This window comes from Watersipora subatra, chromosome 1 (genome assembly GCF_963576615.1).
Source record: "Watersipora subatra chromosome 1, tzWatSuba1.1, whole genome shotgun sequence".
Classification (NCBI taxonomy): domain Eukaryota; kingdom Metazoa; phylum Bryozoa; class Gymnolaemata; order Cheilostomatida; family Watersiporidae; genus Watersipora; species Watersipora subatra.
The window spans coordinates 3674749-3690159 of record NC_088708.1 but is presented as its reverse complement, the minus strand read 5'-3'; the positions used below and the strand labels follow the sequence as shown (position 1 = coordinate 3690159).

At 41.6% G+C, this 15411-nt stretch overlaps 4 protein-coding genes across 4 annotated transcripts; all 4 read left to right on the top strand.

The window, feature by feature from the left end:
- The first annotated feature begins 212 nt into the window (after positions 1-212).
- Positions 213-1610, top strand: LOC137390227 (uncharacterized). Its single transcript, XM_068076581.1, has one exon. It carries the CDS (start codon positions 213-215, stop codon positions 1608-1610), a length of 1398 nt encoding a protein of 465 aa, XP_067932682.1.
- Positions 1611-1664: 54 nt separating this feature from the next.
- LOC137390144 (uncharacterized) lies at positions 1665-2636 on the top strand. The gene has a single exon (XM_068076457.1). The coding sequence runs from the start codon at positions 1665-1667 to the stop codon at positions 2634-2636; it is 972 nt and encodes a 323-aa protein (XP_067932558.1).
- Positions 2637-2783: 147 nt separating this feature from the next.
- On the top strand, positions 2784-3932 carry LOC137390057 (uncharacterized). Its single transcript, XM_068076337.1, has one exon. It carries the CDS (start codon positions 2784-2786, stop codon positions 3930-3932), a length of 1149 nt encoding a protein of 382 aa, XP_067932438.1.
- Positions 3933-4056: 124 nt separating this feature from the next.
- Positions 4057-4767, top strand: LOC137389974 (uncharacterized). Its single transcript, XM_068076217.1, has one exon. It carries the CDS (start codon positions 4057-4059, stop codon positions 4765-4767), a length of 711 nt encoding a protein of 236 aa, XP_067932318.1.
- Positions 4768-15411: the final 10644 nt, after the last annotated feature.

Below are 15411 nucleotides of genomic sequence, written 5' to 3'. Positions count from 1 at the left end.
GGATAAAGATGCATAAGATTGCATATCTGGCTACTTCACCTTGAACTCAGAAGAAGCATACCTTGATGCCCAAAGACAACTACGCAGAAGATATGGCAGAAATAGCAGTGTTTATCGTGCTATGAGAGAGAAACTAGAAAATTGGCCTAAAATCAACCCAATGGATAGCAAAGAACTACAGAAGTTCGCTGATTTCACAGATAAAGGGCGCTATGTCATCTGTACCAGAGTTGAAAATTCTCAACGACAGTCAAGAAATTGACAAAATAGCAGCAAGACTGCCACGCTGGCTGAAAACTAAATGGGTAAACCAAGATAAACAGATCAAGAGAGATGAAGATAGAAATGCGGTCTTTTCTGAGTTTTTCTACCTAGTCAATGACCAGGCAGAAATTCAGTGTGAACCTCTCCTGGCTCAAGATAAGCCTTCAAAAGAGGAGCCTCAGAGTAGAAGCCAAAGAAAAACACTGCATTCTTTCTCCACGTCTAATAGCAAAGGGCCAAAAAGACACTGCGCCTACAGTGAAAAAGATAATCATGATAAGGCTATATGCTCTAAACTAGTAGTCATGTCATACAATGACACACTTGCCTTCTTCAACCAAAAAAGGCTTTGCTACAGTTGCACCAAATCAGGCCACATGACCTCTCAATGTGGAGAGAAAGTAAAATGCAGAAAATGCAAAGGTGACTACCTTCAATGTCTACACAAGACAGCCCAAGATTGGGAAAATGGCAAACCGAATTCTTCTCACTCCAACACAGCTAGGACTGAGAGAAATAAAACTGAAAACAAGCCAGAAGCCTCAAGTGAGCCGATGCAAAGGGAGACAAAACAGCAAATCGTTCATGCTGCCAAAAGAAATATAACAGCTGAACTCTTGAATATGGTGGTGCCTGTCTATATATCAGCAAAGGACTCTGTAGATGAGGTTCTGGTATATGCACTGCTTGATAATGGATCAGACAGCACATACATAACCAGAGACATAGCTAACCAAATTAGGCCTCCCAGCACATCTGAGAAAGTTACCGTGACAACACTCAATGGAGATAAAACTGGACTCATCAACAAGTACAGAATCACATTGCGATGTTTTGAACCAGCGTCAGAAAGACAGATACACTCTGTTCAGGCTTATGATCAAGAAACCATACCATGCAACCTTTCACAAATCCCAATGTCAAGAATCGCAAACAACATGCATCATCTCAAGGAAATTGCCAACTTACTACCTCCAACTCTTGATGCACCTATTGGTTTGCTGATAGGGAGAGCTTCTTCCCACCTGTTAGCACCCCACGAAACAATCATCGGAAAAAATGATGAACCTTTCATGGTAAAAACAGTTCTTGGATGGACGTTGGGGGGTGGTAACTCTAGGCCTAAAAACACTTTCCTTACAGCACATCTTGCACAAAAGGGTGAGTTTGATGACCTCGATGACAGAAGGAAAGCATCCCAAAATGACATCAAGTTTGTAAAAATACTAGAAGGAATTACACGAGACGTGGGTGGGTCAATAACCCTTCCACTACCTTTCAAAGATGTACCATTCATGCCTAACAATAGAGGTCAAGACAAACGCAGACTAAATCAGCTTATCTAGAGATTTAAGAGGGATTCCATACTGAAAAAGGAATATTTCAACTTCATGCAAGAGATGATTGATAATGGCCATGCCGAACCAGTTGCAGAAAGTACCGCAGAAACAGGTCAAGTCTGGTATCTACCACACTTCAGTGTCTACCATCCAAAAAAGGGAAAAATACGAGTTGTTTTTGATGCGAGTGTGCACTTTCAAAACAAATATCTAAATGAAGAACTCCTTCCTGGACAAGACCACATAAATAGTCTGGTTGGAATACTTTTGAGATTCAGGACAAAACCTATAGCTCTTTCGTGTGACATTCAAAAAATGTTTCTTAACTTCAAAGTGACAACAGAACACAGAGACTATTTGAGGTTTCTGTGGGTTAACCCAAACCTGTCTGAAGTCAAGGAGTACAGAATGACTGCGCATCTTTTTGGTGCGACGTCTTTCCCTGGAGTAGCAACATTTGCATTGCGCAAACTAGCAACACAAAACAGTTCAAAAAACCCAGAAGCTAGTGCCTTTATCACAAAAAACTTCTACGTGGATGATGGCCTTGCCAGTGTGGCTAGCGTTCCTGAGGCAATCAAGCTTATAGGAGACGCAACAAAGATATGTGCTGATGCCAACCTCCGATTACACAAATTTGCTAGCAACAACAGAGACGTCTTAAAGTCGATTCCTATTACAGAAAGAGCTTCTGAGACGCAAGGGTTAGACTTGTACAAGGAGAAACTGCCTGCTAAGAGAACTCTTGGATTGGAGTGGCGCACTGATGATGATTGCTTCACCTTCAGCAATAACCTAACAAAGAAACCTAATACAAGAAGGGGAATTTTATCTGTGGTGTCACAGATATATGACCCACTTGGTCTACTTACTCCTTTTCTTTTACAAGGAAAAATGATCATGCAGCGAGCCTGCAAGGAGAGTGAGAAATGGGACGATGATGTTCCCGAAGACATCACTAATGATTGGAACAGATGGAAAAGTCAACTAGATGAACTTCAAGATATATCCATACCTGTCTTACCTGTCTGATGTCTTACACCAAGACTTGCTTCAAACTTCAAGAATGGGAAGTACACCGAGCTGCATCACTTATGTGATGCATCATTAGAAGGATATGGCGCCTGCTCCTACCTTCACCTTGTTGATAGTAACGGCCAAGTACACACGGCTCTTATAATGGCAAAATCAAGAGTGGCTCCACTTAAATCCGTGACTATACCTCGGCTAGAATTACAGGCCGCCGTTGAAGCTGTGAGATTGAAATGTCAGTTGGAAAGTGAGCTAGACATGGCAGTTGACTCCCAATACTTTTGGACAGACTCTATGGCAACATTAGGATTTATCAACAGCAACGAGACGAAATTCCACATGTTCGTTGCCAACAGGGTAGCAGAGATTCCTCGATGTTCTTCTGTAACACAGTGGCATCATGTGCTCGGGTCAGTGAATCCAGCAGACTTATCCTCACGTGGTTGCACTCTCTCAGCCTTGAAGAAATCCAACTGGTTTACTGATCCTGCATTCTTGCACAAGCTAGATCTTAGTGCACATTCGACTAACAAAGCAGACTACTGTGAGTTTATACAGAACGGTGTGGAGGTTAAGAAACCCAAACAAGTTCTTTCCACACAGTCGGCAACTAATGACACCTTAGATGAAATCATCAAAAAGTTTAGATCATGGACCAGACTGGTCAGAGCGATTACAAATGCTAAGGCTATGTTACAAAACAAAAGCTTCAAAAGACCTGCGACAACCGCAGAAGGTCTCTGCCAAGCAGAAAGCCACATCATCAAACTAGATCAAAAGCAGGCATTTGATAAAGAGATCAGTCAGCTGGAGAAGAAAGAGACATTACGGAAAAACAGTAAAATTCGCAAGCTAGTTCCTTACCTAGATGAGAATAACATGCTGTGTATGTCCAGCAGAACAACATCACCGCTGAGCTACGGAGAAAGAAACCCCATAATACTATCCAAGTCTCAGCTAACTAAGCTTTTGGTAACTCACTATCATCAGATAACACATCATCAAGGGCACAACTCGGCAATCACCGCCTTGCGCCAAGCAGGATATTGGATAACTGGGGTGTCCACACTCGCCAAGGGCATCGTTCACTGCTGCGTGAGATGCAGAATTAATCGTGCTAAACCTGAAGGACAACAGATGGGTCTTCTGCCTAAGAAGAGAACTGAGCCTAGCACACCATTTACGCACGTAGGAATTGATACATTTGGGAACTTTTTTTGTCAAGGACAGAAGAACAGAGCTAAAGAGATTGGGTGTGATCTTTACATGCCTCTACATCCGAGCTATTCATACTGAACTCATCGACGACTTGTCTACGGACAGCTTCCTACAGGCCTTAAGACGATTTCAAGCAGTCCGAGGACCAGTCACTATCGTCTTCAGTGATGCAGGCACTAATTTTGTTGGAGGACGAAACCAGATGGAGCAGGACTTACTCAACCTGAGAAGCAAGGAGCTAAAAGATTACTTGGTGACCAAGAAAATAAAGTTTGAAACAAATACTCCTACAGCTAGCCACCAAGGCGGGGTATGGGAAAGACAGATAAGAACCATAAGATCAATTTTGCAAGGAATGTCAACTAAATACAGCAAGCGCATGACAACAGAGAGCCTGAGAACAGCTTTTTATGAAATCATGGCAACTGTCAACAGCAGACCCATCTCCACAGATTCATTGAGCGACATGGATGCCATCATTACAGCTAACCATTTGTTAACCATGAAATCGCAACACTTTCCACCTCCTCCTGGAGAATTTGACAGTGCGGAGATTTATGGCAGACTAATGTACAGGAAATCTCAGCAACTGGCTAAAGAATTTTGGACTATGTGGAAAGCTCAATATCTTACCAAAATCGAAGGTCGTACAAAGTGGGAAAATGCCAAACAGAACATAAAGGTGGGAAACATTGTCATTATTGTGGACAACAATGAACCTCGAAACCAATGGAAAACAGGAAGTATAATCGCTACACATCAAGGACCAGATGGACTAGTCAAGAAAACCACAGTAATGCTTAGAACTAAAGACCTGAACAACGCTAGAAAACCAAATCGGCCGAGGATAACACTAGATAGACCAGTACAGAAACTCATAAAGCTAATGAGCGCTGAGAACCGACAGGATTAAGGCTTATAGCCTATTGTATTTGAGCTTGCTTGTAGTGCATGTGCAAATATATTATTTAGCTTCCATTTAGTCAAATAACTTCATATGTTGTTTTGTCTTGTTTTAATCTTCTGTAAATTTATCCATAAATTTAGATGGGAGTGTAAGAATTGTACTCTTTGATAATAAACTATGGTTAGCACACTTGTTATCGTACGCCTTATAATAGCCATTATCTACAGTAAAATAATTGATTTGACAGAAGCAGCGGCTAATTGCTTTTAGGTATTAGGAATAGCTGTTTTTTGCTGCGTTCGCGGGCTTTCTTGCTGGCAGTTGTTGTGCTGCCTAGGTGTGATTGGACACAGGAGTGGTGTCATCACCTGTTGACCAATAGAGTTCGTGTCCAGCTTTGACCCTTTGGCCGGTCCTGCGTGTTCTGTCAGCCCTAGTTAGTAGGTTTTTTAGAGCCCATAATGGAAGGCTACAATTTATCTGTTTATTTTACTTTTAGTCAATAATATTACCTACTACATATATTACTACATTTTATCCAAAAAAGAAGCAAAGGCAAATTACATAATATTATATACAACAGTTGTTTAATTCTGCTATCACATATTTGCGGTTTATTGTGCTATTTTTTCTGTACTTGCGGAGTTATTTCTTGTGTCTTTACCCATGCATTATATTATGGCACACTATACCGTATTGTATCATTGCGCATTATTAACACGGTATACGTATGCATTTCAGATTTCACGGTGTTTAGCATCACGCAAATAAACAGCAATGAACTTATAACTTCAAGTCTCTTTGGAAAATTGTAACTTAACATACCAACGGCATAAAGAAATTTGCTACACGGTATATTAACCTACAAAATTGTTTTAAAATGCATCTTCTTACAGTCAAGTTTTTTTGTTAAACTTGAAAAGAAACATTCTTCAAAGCCAAAAGCATCAACTTATTATAAGCAAATACGTTGGTTATGAATGCAGCTATTTACAAATATCTGATTGACTTTGATAAACTTAACTGTAAAACTTCGAATTTTCTATTTTTCTACACTACTGTAAAGCATCTTCTTACACGTTCGGCAACCTTTTTTCAAGAGTGTTTGCAGGGTTCCTTAGACTTAACTGCGCACCAGGCTAATTGAAACTATAATAAATTATTGTATTCACAACTCTTTAGGTTTGATTAATGTGATTTCAAAAACTTAGACCGTTAAGTTCCAACACAAAACCAAATGCTGATCGACACAATGTTGTGCAACCCACTGTACTGAATTCTTTCATGTTTCAAACAAATTGCAGACCAAAAATACAAGTTATTAAATAACCAATGACTATTGTCAACTTTGTAATCACCGACTTGCCAGTTTACTGGAAGCTAAGACATACAGCTAAATATATATGTATATGTATAATGTAGTTTCTAGCGAAGTTTGTCTACTTTCTTGTTTTGTTGCTACACTTTCAGGTTCAAGGTGGAACTAAGAAAAAATGTCACCACTTCATTGCCAGCAAATACATCGACATAGGTACACAGTTTTATGGTAACCATAAATAATGTTTACAAAAACAAGCTACTTTTTCAGACATTAATTAATTTAGCAGCACTGCTATGTGTGGTTTTGAAAAAGTCATATACACAATTGTTTTGCATCCACATAAATATAAGTGTTGCATTTGCTTTGTTGTATTATTCTATTTGGACTATTTCAAGTTTTTGTCTTCTACCTGATTACCATTATAGGTTGTATGATTTTACTCGAAGTTGCAGGCTGTATGAACTAATTGGCCAGTGAAAGTGCCAAGGTGTAACTGGTACCAATATTTCAAAGTTAGAAATTCATCTGTACTTATACAAACCCAGAATATAACAATTTTAATATAATCGGCTCGCTGTAACTCCGGCTTGACCGGAAGTGAAGAAAAGCGCGAGATCGTTGGGGGAGATATTATGTTCGCTCTCTTACGGCTTGAAGCTCGGTAAATAAAGACATGTTTGTTTTGTCTCTTGATAAGTAACGACTTGTTAAAGGACCCACTGAACTGAAGGCTCTTCAGTCCACATGGTACCACGAGTGTTTACTTACAGGAAAAGTGTAATACATTTGTGTAGAGCTAAGTTTGTGCGATCGTGTAGTGTTAGTAGGTAGGTTAGTAGGAGGTGAGTATAGTGAATTGCGCTGGGCAATTGTGGAGTGTGCATAGACATTAGGCGAGGTGCATTGCGGTGTAGTGACTACCAATAAATACACAAACGGATTTCAATTGGCCGTTGCATTATTAATTCTGTGCAGTAAATTTTATTTAATTTTTTCAAATTAATATAGAATAATGGCTTGAAGAGGGAAGAATACGAATATTTTTGCTAGCTTCCCTGTGCTAAATATTTTAGCTACTGATGTGTTTGGTAGTTTGAAAAGGCTTAGTGAAGAGTTTTTACTCTGTATAGAAAAGAAAGATCTCGAGATGAGTGAGAAGGAGGCGACATTGGAGGAGGAGCCCATCTTGGTCCGCACTTTAACACTGAGGGCTCAATTGCTAGCACTTTTAAAATCCGTAGGCCAGGAAGGTAGGGTAACCTGAAGATCGTTGGGATTTGAGTCTAATAACCCAGATTAACTTTCGACCAGACTTGGGACCTGCTGAAAAGACATTACAAAGGAGAGGAAAACGTCTACGTCAAGACCCAAAAGTTTGTTTCCGCGAAACAACTTGCGAGAGAGAATGATGGGGACTTCTTTCTTAGAGTAGAGCGGTTTAGCAGGCAGCTTGATTTTGGCATGAATGATGGTTCGCGGAAGAGCTTTTCTCTGGTCATTGCCATGAGTGAACATGACTCAAAATTGAGTAGAGATTTAATGGCCCAAATGATCCAGATTGAAAGAGAAGAGGTTGACAAACCTTCTCCAAACCAGAAATGTAGCACAAGAGGCCTAAAATATGCTCATGGCAGAGCCTAGCTTTACTCCACCTACTACCGTTCAACCTAGTGCGACACCAGAGGCCTGCGTTGCCGACCTTAAGGGCTAGTACCTCTTTAAAGGCTACAAGCGGGGGGGAGGCTACTGCACAGCAGCATGTCAAACAGGAGGTTGGCGAGGTACAGAGGGCCGAGATTCTCAGCAAAAAGGAGGGATAGTAGGAGTGCCAGCTACAAGGCTCGAGGAGGTCATGAACATTACGATGGCTACGGATGCGGTTCTAGCAGTCGTGAGGGTAGTCAGGAACGCTATGGGCATCATAGTGGCTACAAAGGCGGCTCTAGCAGCCATGAAGGTAGTCATGAAGGATGTTATTGCTATCACCATTATAGTATTAACACCGATTCAGATGGTTTCAAGGATCGTATAGGCAGAAATAGTTATTGGCGGAGGTGTCCTGACTCTCTGTACCGGAGAAGTGAAAACAGTTGCTATGAGGGTGGCGCAATGGACCACTGTGAAAAATTGCCCCCAAGTTGAATGCAATAATTGCAAGAAACTTGGGCACATAGCGGGTGCATGCGACAGGCCAAGCCGATGCTGTACATGAGATGGCAAATATCACGCGGAGAGCGAGTGTTAGAGTTGCCCCGATTTCAATATTGGAATTGGTATCGGTGCCGATATGGGTGTTAAGTATCTGAGCCGGTATCGGCCGATCTTTTCTTAAAAAATCGGAAATTTCAGATACTTTTTGCAGATCAAGTATTTAGCAGAAAAACGTATTTTAGCCTGCTACAATAATAAAAAACATCAGCTGCAAGTTCCTTACTTTTACTTAATGAATTCCAGGCCTGTTACACAATCTATTTCATGTATAAAGCCTGATAAACATCAACACAGTTGAGGAATATTTTGGCTTCAGTCAGGACGCAATCACCAAGTGCGGTATTTCCCAATTACAGCGATATGATTTATTGCAGACAATCATGAACAAGAAACCAATGATAAAAAACAAGAATGCGGTGTAATATTTCTATGTACTAGCATTACGAAAGTAATTTGAGCAGTCGATGCGTAGTTATCTATCTCTCTTGTTTCTTATGATATGATGTATCGTTTGCATCGCATAAAATAACCTCAGTGGCTTATCGGTATTTAGCCTGTTCTCCATCATCTGTGGCAAGTGAATCCTTCTTCAGTACGACTGGCTACATCGCTAGTGATGGAAGATAAGGACGTCTCACTGAGATAATTGAATCACTAACGGTAATTTAGAGAAACGTTTGTTTGCTCTAAACTTGTTCAGGTGCATCAGTTCGTTCAGCAGTAGAAGACAGACTTCATTATCACAGAGAAAGCTGTACCACTAACAGTAATTACCATTAATTATAGCAGATTACAAGAAACATGGACTGTTTTGTTACTAGATGCACGGTATGTCAGTATGTGAATAGGTATATATGTATATCCTTGTTCCATAAATACAAACAAATAAATACATCAATATTTATATTTTCTTTGCATTATATTTGTATAATAAAATTAACAATTATCTATGCAACACAAAAGATCTGAATTGGTATCTAAATCGGATTACTTTTCAATAAGAATCGGTATGTTGGATCGGTATCTGAATCGGCTGGTGAAGTTAGAATCGGGGCATCTCTAGCGAGTGTCCCTCTAAATCAGGGATAGACCGCAGTAGTGATAGGAAAGTTTGGATAGTTTCCAACCGAGATTCTGGTTGACTAACTGATGGTTTAGGACTCTCTCGGTCCATGGCCAAAATGTTCCTTTCTGTCTAGACACTGGGGTAGATGTCACTGTGTTGACGGAAGGAACTCAAAAGTCTTTGGACTTGCTACTCTCTTCTAGTTTCATAATTTTGGTTGGCACAGGTGAAAAGAAGTTGAGTGTAGCAGGAGTTGCTGATGTCAAGATCAAAAGCAAGCGAAAGTCCACTAATTGCAAAGAAGCACATGTAGTGCTAGGTGCTAATAGAAAACTATTTGGAGCACAAGAAATTGTAGACTTAGGTCTTTTAGCGATAGTCAATGCTATAAACCTGGAGGCATTTGATCCGGTGAAGGAGTTTCCTAAACTTTTTGAAGGGGTAGGAACAATGCCAGACCTGTTTAACGTTGAACTAAAAGAAAACATTGAAACCTATCATCTTTTCTCTCCGTGGCCTATAACTGCCGGTCTTTATGACAAGGCAAAGGCTGAAATAAAGAAGATGTTAGCGCTGGAAGTTATTTAGTCAGTAGAACAAACGACTGATTGGTGTTCGAGACTGACCATAGCTACAAAGTCCAATGGCGCCATAAGGATGTGTGTAGACCTTACCCACCTCAATAAAGGGGTGAAAAGGGAGACATCTACTCTCAAGGGTCAGTGACATGTTGTCAAGACTAGCTGAGAGTCGTATCTTCTCCAAGGTCGATGCAAATTCAGGATTTTGGCAAGTTAGGCTTGACCCTAAGATTAAGTTACTGACGACCTTCATCTCTCCATGGGGGAGGTATTGCTTTAAATGAATGCTTTTCGGCATTTCGTCGGCCTCTGATTATTATCAGAGAGGCATGGAAAAGCTATTGGGCCAGATAGACGGAGTTATTTGTCAAATGGATGATGTTTCAATCTTCGGTAAAATGAGACCACTATCTAAGATTGAAGCTGCTGGAATGACACTCCGCGAAGACAAGTGTTAGTTTGGCTGTACTTCGGTCAAATTCCTTGGACATCTTGTTAGCGCTGAAGGTGTAAGGCCAGACCCAAACAAAGTAAAAGCAATTTGTCAGTTAAATCCCCCAGAAGATAAAAGAAAGCTGCTAGGTGCTTCATTGGCATGGTTAACTATCTCAGCAAATTTTCAAGAACTTTGTCTGACTTAGCTACACCTATTCATGCCGTGATGGGAGCGCGCAGTATGTGGCTGTGGGGCAGTAGTCAACAGTTGGCTTTTGAACAGATCAAACAAGAACTGCCACAGGCCCCTGTGCTATGTGCATTTGACTTGAATAAGCTGCATCGTGTGTCAACTGATTCAAGCCAGAATGCTCTAGGTGCTGTGCTATCACATCAGACCGAGCCAAATACTTGGCAACCAATCGAATATGCTTCACGCAAACTGACTGATGTCGAAACCGGGTATGCAATGGTCAAAAAAGAAGTGCTGGCAGTCCCCTGGGCCTGCGAAAAATTTGAGTATTACCTAAGTTGATATTTTGAGGTAGAGACAGACCACAAACTTTTCGTTGCCATTGTTGGTGACAAGGATCTGTCTAAGCTACCTTTGCGGGTACAATGGTTTAAAATGAGAATGATGAGATATGGTTATTCAATCTTTCATACCACAGGACCTTATATCTACCTAGTAGACACATTGAGTCGGCCCAGCGTCGCTAGCAGTGAAAATATACGCCACTGCTCGGCAGTGGAACAGTATGTTGAAACACAAGTTGCAGAGATGCTAGACCCTTGTGGGCAAACGGAGTTGCTCAACGCCGCTCGGCGAGACACAACATCCCGAAAATGTTTGGAATACCTTGCAAAATGGTGGCCAGACAAAAGAAATTGAGCGATGAGCTCGCTAAATTGTGTGATAACTGTAAGATGATACAGTGTAACATTATATTAGGGGCTAATCCTGTTCAAAGGCATAATTTACATTCCGAGTGAGTTGAGGCCTATTTACTTTGCACGGTTCCATGAAAGCCATCAGGAGATCATGCTCAGCTTCCGGAAACTCCTTGGTTGGAGATTAGATGTGATGTTATGGAACATCAAGGTAACTTGTACCTAGTCATGATGGATTACTCCTCCAGATGAATTGAAGTACCCCAGATTCAAGCTCAGACTTCTTGTTTTGTAACTCAAGCCATAAAGCCGGTGTTTGCCAGGTTGGGTGTGCCAAAATTAGTCAGGAGTGATAACGAACCATTTTTTGCCAGTAAGGAATATTGCAACTTCGCGCATGCATGAGGTTTCCAAATAGCCACAAACAGCCCGAGGTATGCGCCATCTAACGGACTAGCTGAACGCGCGGTTACAACTGTTAAACGAATGTGGGATATGTCATACGGACAAGGACAAATCATTCCTTGATTACAGATCGACGCAACTTAAATCGGGTTACTCCCCGAGTGAGTTAATGTTTGGTAGATCGATCAGAACAACTTTGGGAAAACCTGTTCCTCGAGTTGTAGACTGCAATCTATTTCAACATAAAGAACTCGAGGCCAACAAGGCTAAGCGTGAGAAACAGAAAGCTAAATACAGAGCTAAGCCTCCATCAGACCTGCAACCGGTACAGCAGGTGTGGATTAGTGCTCCATCCGACATCGGTAAGGAAGGCATTACAATCCGAACAGACAGCTCTCCTGAAAGCTATTGGGTCCACGTAAGTCAGAGCAAACTTTGTCGCAACCGCAAGCATTTATTTGTGCTTTATGACTCTGATTGTAGAGAAGATTACTATTTTTGCATACAACCTACCGGTGTGGAAAATGCCAATAAACTTGCTGTAAGTAAAAGGGTCATAGGCGAACAAGCTCTTCCCGCATTGCTAACCCCTGTTGTGCCTAATTATGCTATCCCTGCTTTGTTTAGAGGCAACTCTGGTAATGTAGGTGATGCAATGGATCACAATGAAGCTAATGTCAATAGTGATGACACTTTTAACAATGGTGCTAACACTAATTCTCATGGTGAGGGCACTCGTAACAACGCTAGTTACAACCAAACACTGCCTGCTAACCAGAGCGTAGCTGATAACGTAGAAAGTGATTTAGCTTTAAACGACCTTTTCTCTGACCGCCTAACTGAGGGTGATGCTTTGCTTAACAGACCTGCGGAAGAGGAAAAAACCAGTAGTAGCAGCTGGGTTGGTAGTAGAGAGAATCATGCTCTTCTGCCTGCAAACCCCGTCGCTGAGACTGGTGACAAAGTAACCTGAAGTGGTCGGACTGTCAAAACGAAGAGGCACGAAGGTTTTTACTATTATAAATAATGTTCTCCTTTTGTAGATTGCTAATTCCAAAATCTATGATAACCTAATACCGTGAAGTGTCGTAATCTTTACTGCAAGGACTCAAGAGATCACTTAGGAAAAGTCTGCTCAAAATGTTGAAGATGTGGGGAGACATCCTACACAACCAACTGATGTACTCGCGTCAGGTGCAAAAAGTGCAGACAGGAAGAGCATGAAAGAAAATGATGCTTCTGCATGGTCTGCAATATGTTTTGGGAAAAAAGGCCACACAGTTGAGGTTTGCCGGAACTCATCAAGAAGAAAAGGAAGAAAGGCGAAAGCCCCCTCCAAACCTTCAGCGCCTGCATGAGATCCCCCTTAAAAAAAACAGGCCTGCCGAAGGGGTGCAAAAGAAGGCAGGAGTGGATGACAGATGACCTCCCGTACCACCAACCAGCTCATAGCCAGACAGACAGCGAGCCCTACTGATGTCTTCACCTTGAAAGACGTCCAAGCAACACTCAGGAGGGGCTCTGGTCCTCAGACTGACTATGAGGGAGAGTTGCAGACTCTCAAAGAAGTGCATGCCCCACTGAAGAGACGATACGATGCAGATATGAAAGAACTGGGGGGGACGAGGGAAGGAGCTCCGCGCAAAGAGGCGAGAGTATGAGAGAGTTTGCTCTCTTCGAGAGATCTTAGCCTCAGCTGACTCTCCTGGTTCCCGGCCGGCTCCCCAGACCCCCAAATCTCCGAAGAAACCTACTACTACTGCCGTGCCACCACCAACCCCCGCCAAGGACAGCAGCAAGGCATTAAGTGGAGACTCCGGCAACGAGAGACCACCTTAAGATCAAGTCTTCCGTTTGAAGGAGACAGTGCCAGAGCCAGACAAAGCCATAGCTGGAGACCTCACAGTAGGAGACCATGCTGAACAGGTGACTGTAGCCGGACACTTGCTGGAGGGAGACCATGCTGAACAGGCGACTTCAGCTGGAGACCTGCTCACAGAAGACTGCGCTGAGCCGACAGATACAGCCAGAGACCTTGCTTTAGAAGGAAACTGTGCACGGGAAAGAGAAAACATGAACAATGCAGACGAGGAACTGTTATTCGCTCCAGGCGAAACTGCAGTGTGAACCTCGCAAGAATGTTGGGAGAGATTCCAGATTCTCAGCAACATTTGGAGAGACCCTAGACTCTTAACTACCTAGCACTTGGGCATAAGGTAGAACTACCAGGTTCTACTCGAAGAGACACCAGACTCTGAGAGAAACCCAGGTTTTCCTATGTGCACTTGCGCGTGCAAAAGATCAGCAAGTAGTCGCTTACAGACTATGCAGGCTGCAGAGAACTAGGCCTTACGAGATCTCTCAAAATCCAGGTGAACATCCCTTGCGAGAAAGCCGCTACCATCAAACAAAGGGAAATGTAATATAATCGGCTCGCTGTAACTCCGGCTTGACCGGAAGTGAAGAAAAGCGCGAGACCGTTGGGGGAGATCTTATGTTCGCTCTATTACAGCTTGAAGCTCGGTAAGTAAAGACGTGTTTGTTTTGTCTCCTGATAAATAACATCTTGTTAAAGGACCCACTGAACTGAAGGCTCTTCAGTTCACAATTTACATACACAAACTCACCAAATTCTAAAATAGTGATAACAGTACCAACAGGTTAGGAATAGTCAATGAAAATTACACTCATGAAAACAGCTATCTATGCTCTATGTTTAGTTCTTAGCCCAATTGTTTATTGTCAAATGTTCAAAAAATAAAGAGTTACAAAAATCAACTGCTCTTGATAGATAATGTTGGTAGCAGGTGAAGCGTACAATTATTCATGCTGGGTTATGTTTTTGTTAATGAATAAAATCATTCGGCAGAGTTAAATCGGTAGATAGGCTAGTAACTAGGTGAAAATATGGCACGCTTCCGTAATTTTTGCACAATAGCTAAATGGCCAGCACTTTTCACACGCTGATAGCACAATGCACAGAAGTGGTCAGATGTGAGTCAATCTCTGATTTTATCCATGTAGTCTGTAATGGCCGATTCTAGCGGACAGTGTCTGTGTTAGACCGTGCTTGTTGATCGCGTCTGCTTCTGCTTTTAGATTTTTAATATGAGTTCAATAAACCTTTTTGTCAGATAGTAACCATTTGGCTTTCGTTACCAAATTATGACTCCTTTTATTCATATAAAAACACTGTTCTATTTCACTTCAGTTAGATAATGCCAAAAAAATTGCACATCCTTGAAAACGACCCGTTTGAGGTACATGTTTCATCTCGCGAATATAAAGCAGAAATAGCACAAATATTTTCGCTTCACAGTTTGCAATCGCCTTCCTTTCATCAGACAGAATGTTTGTACATGTACACTGTATGTAATTTTAGATACTGTAAGGCATCGTCATTGGGTAATACAACCGGAAGTGAGGAGCCGGATATACACCATTGGGCATTCGTCATCTTGACTGTGTCTTGTACACTTGATCTGATCGGCTTTTCAATCTACTAAAGGTATAAAAACATTTACTGTAATCTTACATGGTGTCAGAAGTAAAACTACATGCCGGTAACTGAACGACATAGACAATATTGTGATATTACTGTAGGCCTGACTCTTGCGTGGGGGTATACATATAGTGTGGGTGAGGATTTGGAAGAATCCTATTCTATACTACCACTACTATTAACAATACAGCAAGGGCTTTAAGATGTAGTTGCGTCAAAATTTAAGTTGATCTTAAAA